At 50.3% G+C, this 20,762-nt stretch overlaps 10 protein-coding genes across 10 annotated transcripts; 5 read left to right on the top strand and 5 right to left on the bottom strand.

Moving 5' to 3' along the window:
* Positions 1-196: 196 nt before the first annotated feature.
* On the top strand, positions 197-2,027 carry N7481_002099 (cytochrome P450; the record flags this gene model as incomplete). The annotated part of the gene is made up of 4 exons (XM_057261318.1): positions 197-319; positions 379-649; positions 722-1,459; positions 1,525-2,027. Coding segments are annotated over 4 exons (1,635 nt in total), but the record flags the coding sequence as incomplete, so codon positions are not given.
* Positions 2,028-2,416: 389 nt separating this feature from the next.
* Positions 2,417-6,647, bottom strand: N7481_002100 (chromatin-binding exonuclease XRN1; the record flags this gene model as incomplete). Its single annotated transcript, XM_057261319.1, has 3 exons — positions 2,417-3,538; positions 3,597-4,885; positions 4,946-6,647. The coding sequence occupies 3 exons, from the start codon at positions 6,645-6,647 to the stop codon at positions 2,417-2,419; spliced, it is 4,113 nt and encodes a 1,370-aa protein (XP_057126251.1).
* A 520-nt stretch (positions 6,648-7,167) lies between these two features.
* On the top strand, positions 7,168-8,796 carry N7481_002101 (WD repeat RBAP46/RBAP48/MSI1 family protein; the record flags this gene model as incomplete). The annotated part of the gene is made up of 6 exons (XM_057261320.1): positions 7,168-7,192; positions 7,247-7,306; positions 7,377-7,482; positions 7,545-8,006; positions 8,082-8,546; positions 8,622-8,796. 6 exons carry the CDS (start codon positions 7,168-7,170, stop codon positions 8,794-8,796), a joined length of 1,293 nt encoding a protein of 430 aa, XP_057126252.1.
* A 265-nt stretch (positions 8,797-9,061) lies between these two features.
* N7481_002102 (uncharacterized protein) lies at positions 9,062-9,709 on the bottom strand (the record flags this gene model as incomplete). Its single annotated transcript, XM_057261321.1, has 1 exon — positions 9,062-9,709. One exon carries the CDS (start codon positions 9,707-9,709, stop codon positions 9,062-9,064), a length of 648 nt encoding a protein of 215 aa, XP_057126253.1.
* A 1,213-nt stretch (positions 9,710-10,922) lies between these two features.
* On the top strand, positions 10,923-11,456 carry N7481_002103 (uncharacterized protein; the record flags this gene model as incomplete). Its single annotated transcript, XM_057261322.1, has 4 exons — positions 10,923-10,966; positions 11,042-11,243; positions 11,310-11,357; positions 11,403-11,456. 4 exons carry the CDS (start codon positions 10,923-10,925, stop codon positions 11,454-11,456), a joined length of 348 nt encoding a protein of 115 aa, XP_057126254.1.
* Positions 11,457-13,121: 1,665 nt separating this feature from the next.
* N7481_002104 (sugar phosphate isomerase/epimerase family protein) lies at positions 13,122-14,021 on the bottom strand (the record flags this gene model as incomplete). The annotated part of the gene is made up of 1 exon (XM_057261323.1): positions 13,122-14,021. The coding sequence occupies one exon, from the start codon at positions 14,019-14,021 to the stop codon at positions 13,122-13,124; it is 900 nt and encodes a 299-aa protein (XP_057126255.1).
* A 37-nt stretch (positions 14,022-14,058) lies between these two features.
* N7481_002105 (uncharacterized protein) lies at positions 14,059-14,214 on the bottom strand (the record flags this gene model as incomplete). The annotated part of the gene is made up of 1 exon (XM_057261324.1): positions 14,059-14,214. One exon carries the CDS (start codon positions 14,212-14,214, stop codon positions 14,059-14,061), a length of 156 nt encoding a protein of 51 aa, XP_057126256.1.
* Positions 14,215-14,869: 655 nt separating this feature from the next.
* N7481_002106 (Gfo/Idh/MocA family protein) lies at positions 14,870-15,997 on the top strand (the record flags this gene model as incomplete). Its single annotated transcript, XM_057261325.1, has 1 exon — positions 14,870-15,997. One exon carries the CDS (start codon positions 14,870-14,872, stop codon positions 15,995-15,997), a length of 1,128 nt encoding a protein of 375 aa, XP_057126257.1.
* Positions 15,998-16,317: 320 nt separating this feature from the next.
* Positions 16,318-18,155, bottom strand: N7481_002107 (sugar porter family MFS transporter; the record flags this gene model as incomplete). Its single annotated transcript, XM_057261326.1, has 4 exons — positions 16,318-16,704; positions 16,789-17,097; positions 17,147-17,554; positions 17,619-18,155. The coding sequence occupies 4 exons, from the start codon at positions 18,153-18,155 to the stop codon at positions 16,318-16,320; spliced, it is 1,641 nt and encodes a 546-aa protein (XP_057126258.1).
* A 1,517-nt stretch (positions 18,156-19,672) lies between these two features.
* Positions 19,673-20,741, top strand: N7481_002108 (shikimate dehydrogenase family protein; the record flags this gene model as incomplete). Its single annotated transcript, XM_057261327.1, has 2 exons — positions 19,673-19,829; positions 19,870-20,741. 2 exons carry the CDS (start codon positions 19,673-19,675, stop codon positions 20,739-20,741), a joined length of 1,029 nt encoding a protein of 342 aa, XP_057126259.1.
* Positions 20,742-20,762: the final 21 nt, after the last annotated feature.

Consider the following 20,762-nt stretch of genomic DNA (forward strand, 5'->3'; position numbering starts at 1 on the left):
GGTGCCACATAATACTATCCGATGTCCGCCTGTGCTACCTTCCGCTCACATTAAGATCTCCTTCATCCCTCCAGATACTACGTACGTCCAACACACGTTTTTCAATATGATTTCCTGGATTGGAATTTATATAATTGGAAACATCCAATTGTCACTACTTGGGCTTTTACTAGTACTAATCTACCTTTTGTATAGGAGGACAAACACAAGACTGAGCCATATACCCATCGTCAAATTCAACGAATATCTACCCGACCTCATAAACCGACTTATTTACTATCCAAAAGCATGCTATATGATTCAATGGGGATATGAGAAGGTCTGGAAACTTTTTTTCGTGGATCCTCTAGCAGAAACGGCATATTTACAAGCATACAGTACAAGTACACTCCATTTCGCATGCTCACTGGCGACGGTGAAGTTGTGGTTTTGCCGAGCAAGTACCTGGATGAGTTGAAGCACCTACCGCCATCTATCCTCAGTTCATTTGAGGCACAATACGAGGTACTTCTCCCAGTCAACTTGAAGACCTGTGCGCAATTATCTGACCAGAGCTTGAATCAGATTGCACTTGGCGATTATACAAATCTTGTGATAAGCAGTCATCTACCGTCTCAAACAGTCAAACGATGTCTGACCCCTAGGCTCCGTAGGTGCTCATGCTCATGTTCAAAAAAAAAAAAATTAATTTTCGTGTGCTAATATCCAAATCATGAACAAGCTCGAATCATACCCTGGGTGATAAATGAACTTGGAGATGCATTCAATGCAATCGTGCCAAAATGCGACGGTAAGCATCAGTCTGGGTTATCCAATGCCCTAAAAAATATATTAAGAGAAAATACAGACGTATGGGTTCCACTTCGGCCACACGAAATGTTTGGGCACCTCATTGCACGAGCGACATCCCGCATTGCAGGTGGTGACACCCTACAGCGCAACGAAGAATGGGAGAACATCGCAAGCAGCTACTCGGCTAATGTGGGATTGGTTATTATTCTTCTCCGTCCCTTCCCGAACTTTCTTCGGCCCTTTGTAGCACGATTTCTCCCACCAGTGCGGCAAATGAAACAACAACTTCAGTGTGTCAAGAAGCTCTTCACACCAATAGTTAAACAGCGCCGGACAGCAGAGGCGGCCAACGACCCAAGCTACGAGAAACCAGATGATTTTCTACAATGGATGATGGACGGTGTAGAAGATGAGCAAGACTTTGACCCTGAGATGCTCGCTCATCACATGCTTGTCTTGATTAGTATGGCGGCCATCCATACGAGTTCAATTACACTGACCCAAGCTCTCTATGATTTGATCGCCAGGCCAGAATACCTCCAGCCTCTGCGCGAGGAGATCCAAGTGACGTTGCAAAGTGGATGGGAGAACGCAACAAAGGCATCACTGGATGCACAACGACGTCTGGATAGCTTCATGCGCGAGTCGCAGCGTTTCAATTCGATAGGTGACTGTAAGAGAAGCACCTTCTGGCCCGTAGCTATATGACTGTTCCTAACTCTTATCTATTAGTGTCCATGCACCGTATAGTTAAGAAGTCTTTGACACTCTCCGATGGCCTCATCCTCCCTGAAGGCACGCACATCTGCTTTCCAGCCGGCCCGATGTCGAGAGATTCGTCTTTCGTCGCCAATGCTTCAAATTTCGACGGCCTTCAATGGTGTAAAGAGTCAATTGATCGAAATGCTCTGAAGTCTGCCAAGTATTATACAACCATTGATGGCACAGATGATGCAAACCCACAGCGTTCCCAGTTGACCTCAACAACGTCAAGTAGCTACATCTCTATCAGCCCCGCTGCCATGCACTTTGGCTATGGACGGCAGGCCTGCCCAGGTCGGTTCTTTGCTGGATGTATGATCAAGGCGATTCTGAGTCGGATTCTGATGGACTACGATTTCAAGTTCGAGAATAATCCGGTTGGATGGAGGCCTGCTAACCTCTATGTTGGCGAGCATATCCTTCCAAACATCCATCTGACTGTGTTACTTCGGAAAAGGAAACTCGACCTTTGATTGTTGGCGATGGAAGAGTCTGTCGCACAGTGGATTTAGTGTGCCAAAATACTATCATGATATTAAAATTCCAATGTTGGAAGCCTGAGGTCAATCTACAGCTAGAATATCGCACCTGCTAGATACTACTACCAGAACTATAGTATATCCAAAGTTAGGGCCGAGAAATCATCAGCACTTGGGAAATATTGGCTTTGGCATCCTATCCATTTTGTAACTCCTAATCAATCACTGCTGACAAACGAAGGGGTATAGTCCTGATAATAGTACAGTCCAAACGACCACCCAATTCTCAGAAAAAAACCCACAAATCCTCTATACATAGGGATAGGAGAAACCAAAGCATCTTAATTCGGTTCTAAAAGCCTAATCGGACTTTAGTCAAGACACTAGGAGCTTTCAGTGGCAGCACCTCGGCCACGTCCCCGACCGCCGCGAGACCCGTTCCCTCGACCACGACCGCGTCCCCGGCCACGGCCGCGCTGCTGGTCAATCCCCTGTGGGGGCGGGACATTAGTGTAGTTTTGCGGGCGGAAGTCGGGGTTGTGCTGGATGATCCCGTCAGAGGGGTCACTGTTATCGACCGAGACATAGCCGCCATTGTTATGCTGCTGTCCACCGCGGCCTCGGCCTCGGGGTCCCCGTGGAGGACCACCATTGCCTCGGGGATGGAAAGGAAGTTCGGAAGTCTGGCCATTGCGCATACCGCCACGACCACCAAGAGCACCACGGAAAGAACCTCTCAGGGGTGGAGGGACCGGGGCGTTTTTCAGCTGGCCCTCTCCATTCGGTCCAAGGGGTCTACCATATCCAGTGGTGGCCTGGTCCTGTTGGCCCTGTTGGCTAGTAGCGGCACGGGAGCTAGCGATGAGCTGACGATAGGAAATGTTCAATACAGATGATGCGAGCACTGTCTGTCCGCGGAAGGGCGAGCAGCGGTCTCCCAGGGTGGTTCCGCTCATAAAGGAAACATCAAAGACCACGTCGAGGAGAAGTGTCCTCGGGGTTCGGGTAAGACCGACAACTGTGCCACGGGTTGCAATAGGCACCTTACCGGAGTCTTGGGCGTACACAACACGGTCGCCAAGTTTGAAAGTCTGGTTGTTCAGGCGATGCTCTGCATCGGCGGGGCGAAGAAGAGCACTGCGAGGAACACCACGGACCTTCTTGGGCTGCATTGGAGCCTGTGACTGCGACAGACCATCAGAATCACGTTCGATCAGCCCGACCATGTCCGAGTCCAGTTGCTCTGCATCAAGGGGGACTCTCTCGAAGTTTTTGGCTTCGATCGATTTGAGCCAATCACGTATCTCCTTCATTTTGAGGAGGGCATCTTCCTCCGAGTAGAAATCAGTTGGAGAATAGCGGTCTTGTTGAGGGCAGCGCTGGATTCCAGCAATGAAGTCAGGAAATTTGATCATATACTGGTGCAGCAGATCAACCGCCTTTTGACTGAACTCCCAGCCGTTGTCGCCACGACGCGAGTATCCTAGGACCTTTTGTCCCCGGGCCTGGAACTTTAGGTTCAGGCCAAGATTCACGCGTTGGCCGTCAATATCAACAGAGAACGAGGAGGTAATCTTGGCTAGCACCAGGGGGGTTGAGGCGAAGATTGCGAGCAATCGCATAAGATGGCATGTAAGGGGAGTACCGCTCCACTTCCTTAACACGCTCTTTTCCAAACTCAGGTTCGCGGCCTTTCACAGCTGCGATCAATCCGTTGACCTTGCCATCTTCGTGACCAGTAATATGGACAGGTCGTCCGTAGTTGAAATCGCCCAAGAAGAAGGCACGAGAGTTTTCCGGGAACTCTTCCTCGATCGGCAATGCTTCACGCTCAATAAAGCGCTCATCGGGATGAACCACTTCATCAACGACAACTTGAAGAGCATAGTCGGTCTCCTGTCCGGGGATATCTGCAAATTCCTTGATTGTGGCGCCGTCTTCGGTCTTGTTCATGCCTTTCAGCAACTGAATGTGAACCAAGGCTTCAACGTCACCAATGATCATTCCAAGGCGCTTGCTGTAAGTGCCTTCGATCTTGGTCGCCTTCTTCTTCCACTGCTCGATTTGCTGCGGGGTGTGGGGGATCGACACAACATGCTGCTCGCCCTCGGGCAGAATATAGTCAAAGAGCTCATCCGAAACACGGATCACAAGAGCCTCTTGCAGAGTGGGATACCCGACATGGACACGCTTGCCAAGCTTTGTTTTGGCCAATTCAATACTGGAACGGCTGCCAGGGTCAAGAAGAGTGACAACCTGACTCTCATTGCGACTTTCTTGTTGGAACACAGTAACACCGTGGAAGCCGAGTTGGCCAACCTGAGGAAGCGTCTTGATGCTAGGAAAGCCTGCCAAAGCTGCCTTGCCCAGGTAAGCACCATCCATCAGCCCGTTGTACGGCTCTAGGCCATCCATGACGGGAAGATCGAAGACATTCTCGACACAGTGGCAGTTCGGAAGGTCGGGGAACACGCCAGGCATCGAGGAGGGGTAGATGAAATTCAAGTCAGGCGAATAGGTGAACTTGAGACTGACACCAAAAGTGTTTCGTGCCTTCTCGTCTGGAGTGAGGGCGTTCTCTTTGGTTTTCAATGCATCCAATAGTCGTTTCTCATCGATAAAAGGAATTTTGACCACAGCCTCCCACTCCATCTTCTTTCCATTCATATCCAGATCGAAATCTCTGGGGTAGAAGTCAATGATGGGGGATTTGGGGGATGTCATCAAATCCCAATAAGCGGTAGGCACAATCTTTTTACTGCGATCGGGCAAGACGCCCATCAGCTGATCATACGGGCGGAACGGCTGTCCAAGTCGGAAGTTCATGTCGACACCCAAGCCCATAACAATATCTACTCTATCGTTAGCAATGCAAAGATGAAGGGGTGGGGGCATTGATTGGGGTCACTTACCTGAGATCATAGGAGCATAGTGATACTTGAAGAACCAGGGCCATGAGGCGATACCCCGATAATAGTAAAACAAGACCCACTGCAATCCTTGCACATAGTTTTCAGCCAGCTTTGTCAATTCCTCCTCGTTGTCGAGACCCCAACCAAACTTAGACCGATAGTAGTTGTCTTTCCACTCCCGGAACTTGGCATCATATTTCTCCTCTGCCTTCCGTTGTGCCTCCTCCGGGGTCATTTCCTGGATCTTGGCTTTCTCGTACTTTCTAATGATACGATGAATAGCCATAGATGCTTCTTCGTCATCGTCATCACTTTCGTCGTCGTCATTTTGAGGTTGGAGTAGCTGAAGTCTCATGAAACGATCACCAGTCTCGGTCTCCGTGGTAGACCAGGGCACCCGCAATTCATCCGCCATGCGTTCCACAAAGGCGCGGTCGCGGGCTGGAAGGGTGGGAGGGAAGTCCAGGGGCTTCAGTTCGGCACTCTTTCCAGATCGATTCGACACGTACTGCTTGATCTGCTTGAGGATATCCTTTTGCGCAGAGGTGATTGTTAATTCTTTCGGCTTCTGTTGCAGCTCTAAGGAGCCGTCATTGCCATTCCTCTTGGACTTGACCCACTGCGCATCTGAGTTCTCGCTTTCGAAGAACCTATATTCGAAGACGCTCATTGCTTCCACAAGAGTACCCAACCGTTTCAGATTGATCACACCCTCTTCGTTGATATACCCACCCATCTTTCGCAGAACGTCTTTGTAGATCGTGAACATGAGAGAGAGCGCGCCCTCGTTGATGTGTAAGTTGGGTAAATTAGGTAAGAAATCGTTTCCAACGAAAAACGCCATGAGGATGAAGTCATCAATCACATGTTCCATGTCGAATGGAAAGTTCAGAGCGCCGGGCTCTTTCAGCTCCTGGAATTCTAGCTCTAGGTATTCGCGAACCAGACTCAAATGCAACAGATAGAAATTCTGATGCTCGAGCTCTTTCGGTTTGGATTTTGTTTGACGGCCAAAGGTCACCTCCTCGCGGAGCAAGGAGAAATGAGGATCATGGCTGAGCAGACCCAACATGATCAAATCCGCGTCCAGGCCGTAGAGACAGTGACGCACGTTCGGGGCGTAGTCGGGTTGTGCTTTCGCATTTCGGATGTATTCCATGATCTTGTGCTCGCCCTCGCCGGGGACCTCATGGCCGGAAAGCACAATCTCCACACCCTGCCAGTCTGTGTCCTCGGAAATCTTCTTGTTGATGAAATATTTCAATTGTTGCGTCAATTTTTGCATGAACTCGGTACCGGGGGTAATGCAATTGCTGTCAAATGCATCTTCTTTTGGCATCTCCAGGCCTTGCTCGACGGCCTTGTTCTTCGCGTTCTCGGCATCTAGAGCCGTCCGGAAACGACGCGCACGTTGTTGGTTCATCTTTGCACGCGGCGCCACACCGTCCACGGCCATGAAAAACAGCTTTTTAGGCTTGATTGTTCCAAACAAGTGCTCGATGTAGTTGAAAATCGCGATAAACATTTGCTCTTCAGTCATGCGGAATGTCGGCGAGTCACTATCTTTATGGGTGCAGTTGTGGATAATACCGTTCATATCGAGATATAGATTGTCGAACTCGGGAATGCGACTCTCTGCGATGAGCATCGAGATGGCGGGGTACCGCTCGCTGAGCCAGCGGAAAAACTTAGGAACACCCATTTTGAACAGTCGTATCTCGTCAAAATATCGAAATAGGTGGTCTCGTTGAAATGATCAAGGTCAAGACCGGTGGGAGGATCTTGCTGAGTTGAAGGAGAAAGAGGATCGTCGGGATGATAAGAATGAAACTTGCGACCAAAGCGAGAAGGAAACCATCCAAGGGGGGTTGAACAGTAAAAAGGGAAGAATCGCAAGAATCGCGAAGGGGTAAATTCTGTAGAGGCCCCAAAAGAAGAGAATAGGGGGTGGCAAGAAAAGGTAGAAGAGAGAAAGAGAGAGAGAGGAAGCTGGGAAGCTTCAGGTGAAGTCCAGGTTTGGCAGCAGCGAGTCATCATCGCCAAGCCCGCGGTTGCCTATTCCGGTTTAGTGCTGCCTGACGCCCATTAACGCGCGGGCGGTCACCCCGTCGCGTTGCGAGCTCGCTCTCCTTCCACGAGCTTTCTCCAGTCCAACTTCGTTCCCTTCGCACTCTTGCGCTGATTCTGCGTCGCATTGCACTCAATACCCAACAACTACAAATATGGAGCCCTACGAGGAAGATCCGCGTGAGTTTCGAGACCTGTCGCAACCAAGGGAAATCTCAATCTAACGCAACACAGCTGCGGTGGAGGACCAGGACCAGGAGAATGAGCACAGCACTGAAAAGATTGTCAATGAAGGTCGATACCCCCCGTTATACCAGTCGCAATTCAAGGTGAACCTCATGGCTAACATTGGATATATGTGCAGAGTACAAGACATGGAAGAAGAACGCCCCGTTTCTCTACGACATGATTCTCAGCACAGCTCTAGAATGGCCTACACTCACAACCCAATGGCTTCCAGACAAGCAAGAGTTTGTTGCCCCAATGACCTCGATATTTACACCATTTAGCCTAATACCTTGCTCCACTCTAGAGTTCCTGACAAGCCTTATTCGACCCATCGCCTATTAATCGGTACCCACACGGCCGGCGATGCTCAAAATTATCTTCAGATTGCTCATGTGCAGCTCCCCAACCCCAATGCTGCCAACCCAGAAGACTACGATGAGGAGAGGGGTGAAATTGGTGGATATGGCGGTGCCTCCAAGAAACCCCAAATGGAGATCAAGTTCAACATTGCCCAGAAAATTGATCACAAGGGAGAGGTGAACAAGGCACGATATCAGCCACAAAACCCTAACATCATCGCGACCATGTGCACAGATGGTCGGGTGATGATCTGGGATCGTTCTAAGCACCCGAGCCAACCGACTGGAACTGTGAACCCACAGATGGAGCTTCTGGGCCACGAAGCGGAGGGTTTTGGACTCAGCTGGAATCCCCATGAAGCTGGTCACCTTGCCACAGGTAGCGAGGACAAGACGGTTCGCCTCTGGTATGCTATTTAATTTCAACTATTTAATTTCAACGGCGACACTACCGGCGAAGAGAAGCTCATTCTAGTCTATAGGGATTTGACGACATACACAAAGGGCAATAAAGCCCTTCGCCCGACCCGCACCTATACCCACCACTCCTCGATCGTTAACGATGTTCAGCACCATCCTCTCCACTCATCCCTTATCGGAACTGTGTCCGATGATATCACCCTCCAGATTCTTGACGTTCGTGCAGCCGACACGACCCGCGCTGCGGCATCTGCTGAAGGCCAGCACCGTGATGCAATCAACTCAATCTCTTTCAACCCCGCTGCCGAGACTATTCTGGCGACTGGATCTGCAGACAAGACCATCGGATTGTGGGATCTGCGAAACCTCAAGACGAAACTCCACTCGCTTGAGGGCCACACCGATTCTGTTCAGTCAGTCTCTTGGCATCCGTTTGAGGAGTCCGTTCTGGCCAGTTCCAGCTATGACCGTAAGATTATGTTCTGGGATCTCAGCCGAGCGGGCGAGGAGCAGACTCCGGAGGATGCGCAAGATGGCCCCCCCTGAACTGTATGTCCATCAATCTTTCTGTTTAGTACTGCTGTCACTAACTCATATATCAGTCTCTTCATGCACGGTGGCCACACCAACCGGATTTCCGACTTCAGCTGGAACCTCAGTGACCCCTGGGTTCTGTGCTCGGCTGCCGAGGATAACCTGTTGCAGGTTTGGAAGGTCGCGGATGCGATTGTTGGCAAGGATCTGGAGGACGTCCCTACTGAAGAACTGGAAGCATGATATGCTGTGTCTCTATCAACACCCCACTCAGTTACGCCTAGTTATTTGCAATGTCGGTCTTTTTTCCAGTTATGGTTGATGGCGAATCATAGGGTTGATCATAATGAGGCACAATTCGAAAATACCATTTTGAAATTCAGGAAAACAACGCAATAATCCAGTAGTCACAACAGTTGTACTTGTCTAATAAGGTGATAACTCCATCTCCACAAATAGAACCTTCTCTCCGGCATACTCTGTCGATCTCAACATCGCCATCTCAGTCTCAAACGAAGTTTCCGCTTCCCTCGCAGCGAGAAAGAGGAAACTCCTTCTTCGAGCACATGGTAATGGCTCCACTAATCCATTTCACCCCGGCATAGGATCCATCTTCAAGGGAATCAGCAGAGAAAGTTCCGTCCTCGGTCTGCGAACCAAGACAGCCCTTCAGAACCCGGCCAGTCTTCCGGGTCTTGATAGGCTTGGTAATCATCACGCCAGAGTAGCCGTCTGCAACGGTTCCCTTGACGGTGACTGCAGTCTGTGTCGTCCATGTGCGGGTGTAGTCGATACCTACCGATCCACCCAATTTATCCTTGATCAGGTTTATATCGAGGCCGGTGCTAACACTGACGGAGTTGCTGACTGTGTAGCCTGACATGACAGAGACGTCCATACCGGTGGTACCACTGCCAATCACCACTGGTGACATCTGAACGTCCCAGTCGACGAATGTCTGTGTCTTATCGGTGATCACCGCAGTCGTCAAGTCACAGTCATCCCGAGCGTGGATGGTTCTGTTGTGCTGAGCAGATCCGACAGGGAAGACTTCAGTTTCCGGCGCGCTGAGTGAATGCCCCTGGGCGGCCATGAGGTTGTGATAGACGCTTTCGTGGACAACCTCCACTAAAATGGATACATTAGCCGTCTTCATCGATGTCGGGTGTTAAAGACTAATTTGTAGTATCTCTCCAGGGCTGGTACTACTTACTCCGGCCATTACCAAAAAGAATGACTTCACCCTGCTTGAGGATATGTTCCGGAGTCCACCTGGTGCTATTCAGACGATGCTCAACGACTGGCACTGCACTGACAGCTGTGGCCAGCACAAGGCCCATGATATTGACAGCAAGCATGTTGATAGAGAGAGAGAGATTTTGAGAACGAAATGAGGAAAATGAGAAAAGGGCGTGGAATAGCAAACGTAATCCTTGATCTAATGGGGGAATTTATAAAAATTCAATTTGCCCAGAAGTGTCCCATCAAATTTCAGGGTCTGCATTGAACTCGTGCCCAAACCCTTGGTATTCAGGGCCGTGGACCTGACGATTTGGGTCCGCTTGCTGTTTACGGGCACGATGGACATGTGCCTGCTCCTTCAAACCGAGAATCTGGAAAATACCTCATGAATATCCTCTGCAAAGTATCCTTCAGGACGAAAGTCAACTCGAAGAATTAGCTAATGTCTCAGCTATAGTCGAAGGCTGACCCGACAGTTCGTTTGATATCATATGACCCAAGGGTACTCTTCTGCAGTTCGAGAAACCTCTGAGCTACCAGCGAATGGAAATGGCACGAAGTCGCCGGCAGCCTGATGATCGCACTCTTGGCGAAAGTGAGATGGGTAGACCCTAGGGTAACCCTCAATCCTGCAGATAGTGATACGTCGATCTAATACCCCATCAGGGAGTATGCTGATTTGATGGAAATGAGAGTGACACATTGTCTCATTTTTGTATTTTGAGATGTATGAGGCATAGATGTATCTTCAACCGCCGAGGTTTTGCCAACCTGTACTAGTGTTGCAGTGAGGCAGTGATTATCCCGAAATTATCCCGGATCTACAAACCCGAAGAGCCGGATCGGGCGGCGTCGAGTACTTAGAGTTTGAATCTGAGAGACATGAAACGGTTGGATGCATTTAAGCGATTACCGGGGCGCATCGAAGGTTCAGTGTAAGTGGATCACAATATGCTCTGGTGGCTTGATTCTTCTATCGACGTAGTAGGCATGAGCTTTGTGTAATTTAGCTGAATGAGAAGGGTTTTAGGGTTTGAAGATTAAAACCCGGTTGCTACCTACTTTCCTCTCTGCAAAGTCTTCTAATCCCACCCAAAAATTCTTCTCAGACATCCATTCTCATCACCATGCAGCTCACGACAACCTCAGTCTTGTCCATTCTTGTTGGATGGTATGCATCCCATATCCCGCGATACAGCTTGAGATAAAATCAAGCACGGTCTAACTTGTTTTAATTTGAACATAGCACCTTCGCCAAGATGCATAACGTGGCAGTCTGTGTCACTAACAGGAAGTATTCTGAGATTGGAGGCACTGCCTTCAGTCCTAGTTACACATGGTCCAAGGACTATGAGATCTTGCCCGATGCGACCAAGTGTGCCTGTGACCTCTACAAACAACGCAACACCGGTGACAAGCAGTGGGACCAATGCCCTGATTGTACTTTTGTATGGTTTATCCCATTTAACACTTGATGAGTGGCAGCCCAGCTAACACATAGAATTATCACTTAGGACGGCAACTACTGCAATTCTGCCGACTGGCATATTGGGGGTGATGAGGTTAGTTCAATTTGAATACAGATTGAGCCCTGCTAACATTTGCAGATAACCTACTACTGCGAGGAAATGTGCCATGCCCAAGGTGCCGAGGGAAATTAAACCCAAGGGGCGTTCAAGATTGAGAACAAAGTTGCTATCGCCGGGGAGTCCTTACAGACAACTAGTATTAAACCTCAAGCGTTCAATAATACTATTTCGAAACTGCACCAACCTTCCGAGATTATAATAGCAAGGAATAATTTAACCAACTTCGGAATTTCATAAGTAGTACCTGGGTGGATCTAATCAGGAAGCAGGCGTTTATTTTCTCGATACTAGTACGCACTGGTAGGCACCTGGGCATGTGGGCTCCACCTGGGCACGCCCGAGAAACTTTTAAAACCCACTACCTCTACCTGAGAAGCTTTGGTAGTACTTGTAGAATATTGATGGCTCGGGATTTTAAGGTCGGAGAATGCAGGCCGCCACTAAGTACTAGTAGTTAACATGTTATTGGCTCGATATTTACAGGCGTACTCAGAATGTTCCCTCAAGCTCCTTTCAGGGCGGTATCTTCGCATTCACTGCCTGTTGGTTATAAGTCGGCGATACCTGTATCGCTTAGCCCTCAAAACAACACCTCGATTTGTCAAGAATCACAATCTTATCCAGCAGTAATTATGTTTAGTAGTCTTGTAACACATCTACTGCCTTGGGCATTCGTGCAGGGAATATCTAAGTTTTTACTTGGTCTTTGGTCCCTTCTTTCTTTCTCTCCATACTCAGTATCTTGTTGAATGCTACACTTTGAGGCTTGATCATCTTCATTGTACTGAGCTGTTACAGTCTGAGAGTACCTAATTATTGTCCCCCTTTATTCAAGCCAGAGCTCCATACAGTCCAACAGTAATACTCAAAATCCATGGATGTTCAATTTAAATTGGAAGCCCCGGGCCTCAGGCTGAAGTCCTGGAGACCTCAGGGTTGGAGATGTAGTAAAGTACTACTATTGGTATATATATCTCGTCTCATCCGAGTCTGAAACGGCAAAATTTCCAAGATTTGAAAATACTGCCGACTGACTATTTCCATTAAGTTGTCGTTTTAACCAAAGTATATCAATATATAATATAATTATTTGTTGGGTATGGAAAGCTAGCATTTGAAGAATTGAAGTTATGAAGAAGTGCCAAGTGTTGCTGATAAGGGATCGAGTTAGAACTAAGATAGGACATTTCCTGAAAGTTGATTATCAAAAACATTCCAACTTTCCGCCAGTGATTCTCCAGTATTGGTTTTTGATATCGAGTTGAAAGTCAACGCAAGTACCAAAAGCCAAGTAAAAGACTAGGAGAAAATATCTAAAGTCAACTTTAACCTTTCTTCTGGATCACTAGTGTGAGGCGCGGAGGTACGATGAATATCGAGACACGAGCATCAAGCATCATGCAGTGGTATTAGACGAAGAAATAAACACGAGGAGAAGGGAACAGAAGAGATGGAAGTGGAGGAAAGAGATCGAGACGGAAGGTAGATACAGATGGGTACCTGGACGGATGCCGGTGGGCGAAGGCACGATGTTCAATTCATTACAACCAGTAGCTACCAGGACTACTTATTGAAAATAGAGGGCCTTTGCTCAGTTTCATCGCTCAATGTTCAATGCATTGGATACTATGTAAATGCCCTTTTGAGAGCAGTCTATCATCAACAGTCGTTAAAGATGAATATGTACAAATCAGATGTAGGAAAGAAACAACAGAAGGAACAAGACATTCTGCTCCATTACAGACGGTGCTGGACAGGAGAAGAAGGCTCCGGAACAGGAGTAAAACTGAAGCTCTTCTGTTCCTTTTCTTCAAAGTTAAATAATTGAGCAGCCTTGTTATAGGAGTCGATACCACGACGGGCATGGTCAGCGGGCGTAAATGGGTCGGGGTCGGCAAGGGTGCGGCTGAAAAGCTCGAGCGAGACCCAGCCCTTGAAGCCAAGGTCCTCGAAAAATACACGGGCAACGTCGACAATAGGCAGGTATCCACCACGGGACTCCTCGAAGGGGAAGAGACGGGCGTTGCGGGACCAGTTCATGCGGACAGGCTGGTTTGGCACGTGGAAGGGGTGCTTCTCGTCAAGAGGAGCAGTCAAACGTTCACCATCAACGAGTTGAACGTAGAAGATCTTCGCGGGGTCAATGTTCGCCTTACGCAGACGGTCAAGGGAAGCAGCGAGGTCAGCGGCAGCATTAGGAGTGCAACCGGTAGGGCAAGCCGGGTCGGCATATACACGACCGGCAATGTTAAACGAGTCTAAGCAGAGTCCAAAGTTAGGACGGTTAACGTCGCGGACGACCTCCCAGGAAGCCTCCCAGGTATCGACATGATCGCCCCAGCACAGAGCCTCGTAGACGAATCGGAAGCCAGCACCAGCACCCAAGTCTGCAAGGCGCTGCAGGTCACGCACGATGACGGCGCGGTCGCCCGTTGTCCGGGGTGCACCAGTCTTGGGGTCTGGGCCGAGGAAGTTGGAGGGAACCTGGATCATATCGGTTCCAAGAGCTCGCGCGAGTGTGAACCACTTGGGCAGCTTATCGTTGAGCATACGGTCGGACTCGGCCCGGTCCAGCAGGCCTTCGTACATGGAGAATGGCTGGAGGCAGATAATAGTCATGCCAAGCCGCTCACACATGCGGCGCACTGTACGGGCTGCCTCGTGGTGGTCACCGTTAAATGTGCGCTGGGCGTAGCAGTCTCAGGTCGTCAAAGAAAAGTTCCATGCCCTCGAAGCCGTGGGCAGCGGCTTGCATCAGCTTGCCAGGGAGGTCGTGAATCCATGGCTTGCCCAGGGACATGGAGGCAATGCCTGGGCGGTTGTATGCCATTATGAATAAAGTTCCGAGGTGGATATATGAGAATAAGGAGAAGGCGAGGTAGAGATAAGGGTATATTTCAGTCTTTGAATGTACCTATCGCAGTGGCAACAAAGAGAGCAAGTCGATGGGATGAGATCGAACAAGAGAAGGTGTAATAGAATACAAAACAAGGCGGAAGTAAATGCTTACAAGACGAACGACACGGGTGATTTTTCTTCATTCTCCTCTTTCCTCCTCTTTTCCTCCTTGGAAATAAAACATTATCCCTAACAGTTGGAGCTGCGTTCTCCCACGTCGCAATCAAAGCAAACTGGTCACGTGACCGGATAAGCGTTCCCCAGCCCCACAGAAATAGAAAAGCGTTTACCCGCCGTCTGGCTTTGGCTTCGGTCAAAAGGGACACTCTTCGCCCGTCGCGAGAAGGATTTCCCCAGTTTTTCCCGACCAAAACTGCCCCAGAGTCCCTCCAATCGGATATGTCAAAGCCGCTTTTACACTGTCGGCCCTGCCAAGGCCGTCAACTACAGTACAAGACCGTCATGTCGACCATAATAACCCCGTCATCCTCTCACCGGTTCAAGTTATACCGTCGCCTTGCATCGTGAAATTCACAACCTCGGAATAATTGGAAACACATCAATTGAAACATTACGCCTTCCCCAAAATGTCAATTAAGGTCGCAATCATTGGCGCTGGGTTAATCGGCCCCCGTCACGCCAAGTCCGTCATCGCCAATCCCGCCACGGAACTAGTAGCCCTAGTCGATCCAATGCCGACCGGCTCGACAACAGCCTCAGGGCTAGGAACAAACTACTACTTGACAGTCGCAGAGTTATTAAATTCACCCGACCGCCCCGACGCCGCAATCGTCTGCACACCCAATCACACCCACGTCCCCGTGGCAAAAGAGCTTCTGAATGGCAACGTGCACGTCCTCCTGGAAAAGCCAATCAGCGACACCCTTGAAACCGGCCGGTCACTGTTAGAACTGGCGCATGCCCCCGAAAACGCACATCTGAAGCTCCTAGTCGGCCATCATAGACGTTTCAACCCCTATGTGCGAGCCACCAAGTCGATTCTTGAAAGCGGATCACTTGGCCGTCCGATCGCGATTAATGGCCTGTGGACCTTATACAAGCCCGAGTCCTATTTTGCCGGGAACGGGTCGTGGCGCGCATCTAGCGAACGGGGTGGCGGCGTGATTCCGATCAATCTAGTCCACGACATCGATCTAATGCACCACTTTTTCGGCCCGATCGTCCGCGTCCAAGCCGAGAAGATTCTCCCCCAGCGTTCTGCCCCACCACACGATGCAGACGAAGGCGCAGCATTGACATTCCGATTCGCGTCTGGAGTCGTAGGCTCATTCATGGTCTGCGATGCGACTCCTTCCCCGCACAATTTCGAGACTGGAACCGGGGAGAACCCCATGATTGCCAGGTCAACTGCGACTGCCGGGGATGCCGGGGATGGATCTGACTTTTACCGGATCTTCGGGTCCGATGCTTCGCTTAGTGTGCCTGATTTGACGCGGTGGAGTTATGATGGGTTTGCGGAGAAGAGTTGGTCCAATCCTTTGAAGGTTGAGAAGATTGAGTTGCCGGATCATGCTGCGCCGTTTGATTTGCAGCTGGCGCATTTCGTGGAGGTTATTCGTGGTCAGGCGGTGCCGAGCTGTTCTGGTGAGGAAGGCTTGCGTGCTTTGATTGTTTGTGAGGCTGTTCAGAGGGCTATGCGGACTGGTCAGCCTGTTGATATTGAGGTTGATCTTCTTGCGCAGTCGAAGGAGTGAACACTTCGATATATGATGATGATGAATGCTTATTACATCCATTTTTGTACAGAACAGAAAATAACAGAATTGACAGTCAAATCTACAGCTTCTACAGTCGTCCTTTGCACTATGTAAAGACCAGACATAATCTGCTACGATAAATGGCAGAGGATTGGTTTGAGGAATATCATCAATTTCTCATATCGGTCTCTATCATATAGGGTTCTGGACCCTCGACATTATCTAACATTATCCAAGTCCCAGACTGGATTATTCAACACTTGAAGCTCGACACCTGCACAACAAGAAAAAAAGAACACCATTTACACACAAACACATCAGGCAAACTTGGCCTGCTCGGCCGAAGCGTCTTCAACCTGCTGAGCGTCAAGCTTGGCCGCGGCAGCACCATTCTCCTCAACTTCGTGACGGAACTGCTGTTCTTCCTCACGGAGCCGGGCGACCATGGTGGGATGGGCGTGCCAGACGGGCTTGATGTTAAAGAGAGCATCCATGCTCTCCAGTGGAATACCCTTGGTCTCAGGGACGAGGAAATACACAAAGATGATGGAGAGCATCATCAGCGAAGCAAAAAAGAAGAACACGCCGTACTCCATTTTGGCAAACATCTGCGGTGTGAAGCGCGAGATGAGGAAGTTCCAAAGCCAATTTGAGGCAGCGGCGCAAGCCTGTGCGAGAGAACGCATGTTGGGGTCGAACATTTCCTACAGAACCACTATTAGCTTCGACGTCTTCTTACAATCTGCCGAGTCTCTTGCGGGTTCTTTGCCAAGGATTGTGTGACTCACCGAGTTCAGGACCCAAGGGGTACCGTTCCAGGTCGGGGTATAGAAGACGGTCCAGAGGTAGAAGAAGAACATGGCCATGATACCACCACCATCCATGTGCGGCTTGGGGTGGTTCGCTGGGTCTGCGACCTTGATGTACGCGCCGACGATCCACATGCAAATCGAGCCACCGAAGGCACCGATCAGGAGCAAGTTACGGCGACCGACGCGATCAATGAGATACAGCAGCCAGACGAAGGTGACTACCGTCTTAACTACGCCAAAAATACCGGTGGTGAACAGACTGTTGTTTCCTTGGACACCAATGGCCTAGGGGAATTGTTAGCGACATGCTACTTCTCTTCGGGATTGAGACAACACTTGCCTTGAAAACGGTGGGGGAGTAGTAGTTGATGGCATTGATACCGGAACCATTCTGCCAGAAGAACAGCATCGAACCCAGGAACAAACGCCACATAACTTTCTTGTTGGAACCGGCAGCCTTGAAGGGTTTCCAGAATCCAAGACCAATGGTGGAGCGCTGTTGCTCAAGGGCCTGGTCAATGGCAGCAACCTCCTCAATCATGTAGATGTCGTTCTCGTCCAGTTGGCGGACCCAGCAGAGATTGGTCATAGCCTCATCGCGGCGACCGCGTGAGAACAACCAACGTGGAGACTCGCGAACGAAAATACCGCCAATGAGCATGAGACCGGCAGGAATCAGCTGCACTGCAAACGGGATGATCCATTGTTCATGGCTGGGGGCCATGGTTTGGTCGACACCATACTGCGAAGAAAAGACGCGTTAGTTGATGGGAATCGGCAAAGATGCGAACCGGGAAGAAACTTACGTTAATCCAAAATCCTACGAGGCCACCAATCTGCCAGCCAAGTTCGTAAACACCGACCAGTCGACCTCGAATAGCGGGAGGCGCCAACTCAGAAATGTAAATAGGGGTGATGTTGGAACCTGCGCCAACGCCGATGCCCGCAAACACACGTCCAGCGTAGAGAAGAGCAAGACCTCGTTCGCCATTGGCACCCAGCATGAGACCAGCACCGAGAATGAAAACCAAAGCAGCAGACAGTAGACCAATTCGTCTACCCCAGAAGTGACCAATGGGGTAGGCAAAGAATGAACCGAAGAAAGCACCAGCCTGGTAGGTGGAGACAATGTTGGCACTCAACAAATTTTGCTCGGATTTACCCATGGCGTCGAAGTTGAATTCATCCTTGAAAGATTGCAAAGACAGGGTGGTTCCAATGAAAGCACTATCATAACCAATCATGCAGGATGTGCAAGACGCAACAGCGGCTAGAAGGTAGATCCTCCAGTTGTAAACAGACTTGGGTGTTGGCCGGTCCTCGACAAGTGCTAGAATCGACATGGCGGCGACTCAATATAGGGTATAGAAAAATAAAATAAGATAAAATGGGATCAAAGTGGTTCACGACTGACTACGCGAGACACTCGATCTACCCTGTAACGTGCAGAGCAGATGCAGAGATCTCCCTTGAGAAAGGGATGCACCGTGTGTGCGACGAGAAGATGCAGGTGAATACAGGGGAAGTGTAGGAGAGAGGAGAGGGAGAGAGTAGAAAGTAGTAGAGAGGTATGGGGGAAAGGAGAAAACAAAGAAAGATCTTGCCACAGACAATCCGGGGGGATAGCCGCGATCTAAATAGCCACGAGGTTCCCCAGACGAATTTGCGATTGTGCGGTTGGGGAAAAGAGAAGAAATCCGGGGTGGTGAGTTAGGGGGGGCGAGGGAATCGTGGAGACGTGGAGGCGGAGAAAGGTATATCACAATTTACGCCTCAACATTGTAGACAGCCAAGTCCCGGGAAAACGATATCAACGGCAATGTCTTTAGGTTAGAGAGTTTGAAGAGGAGGGGACTGTGCGCAGGAAGGATAAAAGCCAAGGGTTGGCCCCAAGAAGAAGATTTGGGGGGCGAAGCAAGGATTTGTGAGAAACTCTGGTCGAGGGCATCTTGGCCGCCTCTGTGGCTTGAGTGTAAACACGCGAGAAATCTCTGCTGGTTGGACAGAGTGAGTTTGAATTGTGGGGAAACCTCCGAAGCCGCTGAAAAAGTGGAGTATATCGGCCGGGGGTGAGCTTCTGGACATCTCCATGTCGAATGAACTCCAGATGGGGTAGCCCGGGGTAGTCAGGTGCACGCTCTATTCGCGATGGTGTGGAACAGCGAAAAATGACCGATATGATTCGCAGAGACGAATGGATCCAAGCAGTTTGCCGAGTGGCCAAGGGCCAATGATGAAGCATGAGATGTAGGTGGCGGGGAAAAGCGATCCCCCGGCGGTGATGGCGCTAGAGTTAAAACTTGATGAACATCCTCGGTTCGGAGACGAGGCGGACGCGAGACATAGTTAAACCCGTCCTGCAGTCATGCATAATGCATGGGGCCTCGTAAAGCCCATGGTGCTATTGGCTGCAGCACGGTCTGTTCATACATAGCCAAGGAGATTCCCCGTGGGGAGTTATCAACGGGGGCAAAGCATTCTGCCCCGGTCCAGCGGGTATCGCGACTTTAAAGAAAGAGAGGATGAGGGGGAGGCGGGGAGAGAAAACGATAATTGGATATTCTTGTAAAGTCAAATAAGACGAAGATAACCGTTGAGTTGACACCTCTGGTACATGAATCAAAGAGTGTGAGTATGGGAGGAGTGTTATGTAGTTGGTCACTGACAAGAGGAAAGTGTTTCTCCGCCCCGCGGCTCTTTCTTTACGACGCGCAAATTGCAGCACAATTCAACCTCAACTCGGTTTCCTTCCGGGCTCCGCTCTTTTAATTACCCCTCCTCCCTTCAAAACTCCCCTCGGATCGTTGTAAAATCAAATCAATCACATACCCCCTCCCCTCTCTCATACACACACATCACAATGGCCGCGCCCGCAACTACAACCGCCAGCCAGCAACCCCCGGCGGAGGAGCCCATCTCCATCCCCGACCACCTCGATGGCGTCGCCTATCTGTACGGCCACCCGCTACTCAATTCCCTCTCACCACCTCTCCACCAGACCGTCTACAACAAGCTCGGTCTGAACTGGACACAAATCCCCCCTGTCCAGCGTGACAGGCACATCCCCCACCTACCCACCACCCTACACCAAATCCCCGCCCATCGAGAAGTTCCTTGCCTCGATCAAATCCAACCCCAAATTCGTCGGGTCATCCGTGACAATGCCGCACAAGGTCGCCATCATGCCTCACCTGGACGATCTCACTGAGCACGCCCGCCAAGCCGGTGCCTGCAACACCATCTTCCTCCGCATTGACCCAACCACCGGTGCCCGCCAATACGTCGGCACCAACACCGACTGCGACGGTATCCGCGAAGCGCTCGTTAAGAACGCTCCCGACGCCTCTCGCTTCCGCGGCCGGCCCGCGTTGATCATTGGTGGCGGTGGTACCGCCCGTACAGCCGTCTACGTGATGCGCCGCTGGCTGGGCTCCAGCAAGATCTACATCGTGAACCGTGACGCGGCCGAGATCGAGTCCATTCTCGCCGAGGACCGCGCGCGGAACCCAGACGTTACCGCCCAAGCCCCTCTTATCCCAGTCAGTGATCCCGAAGAGGCTGCCCGTCTCGAGGCGCCGGCCGCCATCGTCTCCGGTATCCCGAACTACCCGCCCAAGACGGCCGAGGAGCTGAATGCCCGTGCCGTGATCCAGGCTTTCCTGGGTACTGCTGCCAATGCGGAGAAGCAGCAGGGTGTCATCCTGGAAATGTGCTACCACCCTGTTCCCTGGACGGATATTGCGAACCTTGCTTCTGCGGGTGGCTGGAAGGTGATTCTTGGTTCAGAGGCGTTGATCTGGCAGGGTCTGGAGCAGGCTCGTCTCTGGACCGGTCACGATATTGTTGGAACTCCGGGTCTGGTGCAGCAGGTTAAGGATCTGGTTGATAAGACTGTTGCCGAGCGTGCGGCTAACAAGTCCAGTCTGTAAGAGGCAGCTGGGCTAGCGTCG

This window comes from Penicillium waksmanii (assembly GCF_028829765.1).
Source record: "Penicillium waksmanii strain IBT 27052 chromosome Unknown utg000002l:1.0-3326099.0:1.0-3328782.0, whole genome shotgun sequence".
Taxonomy (NCBI): Eukaryota; Fungi; Ascomycota; class Eurotiomycetes; order Eurotiales; family Aspergillaceae; genus Penicillium; species Penicillium waksmanii.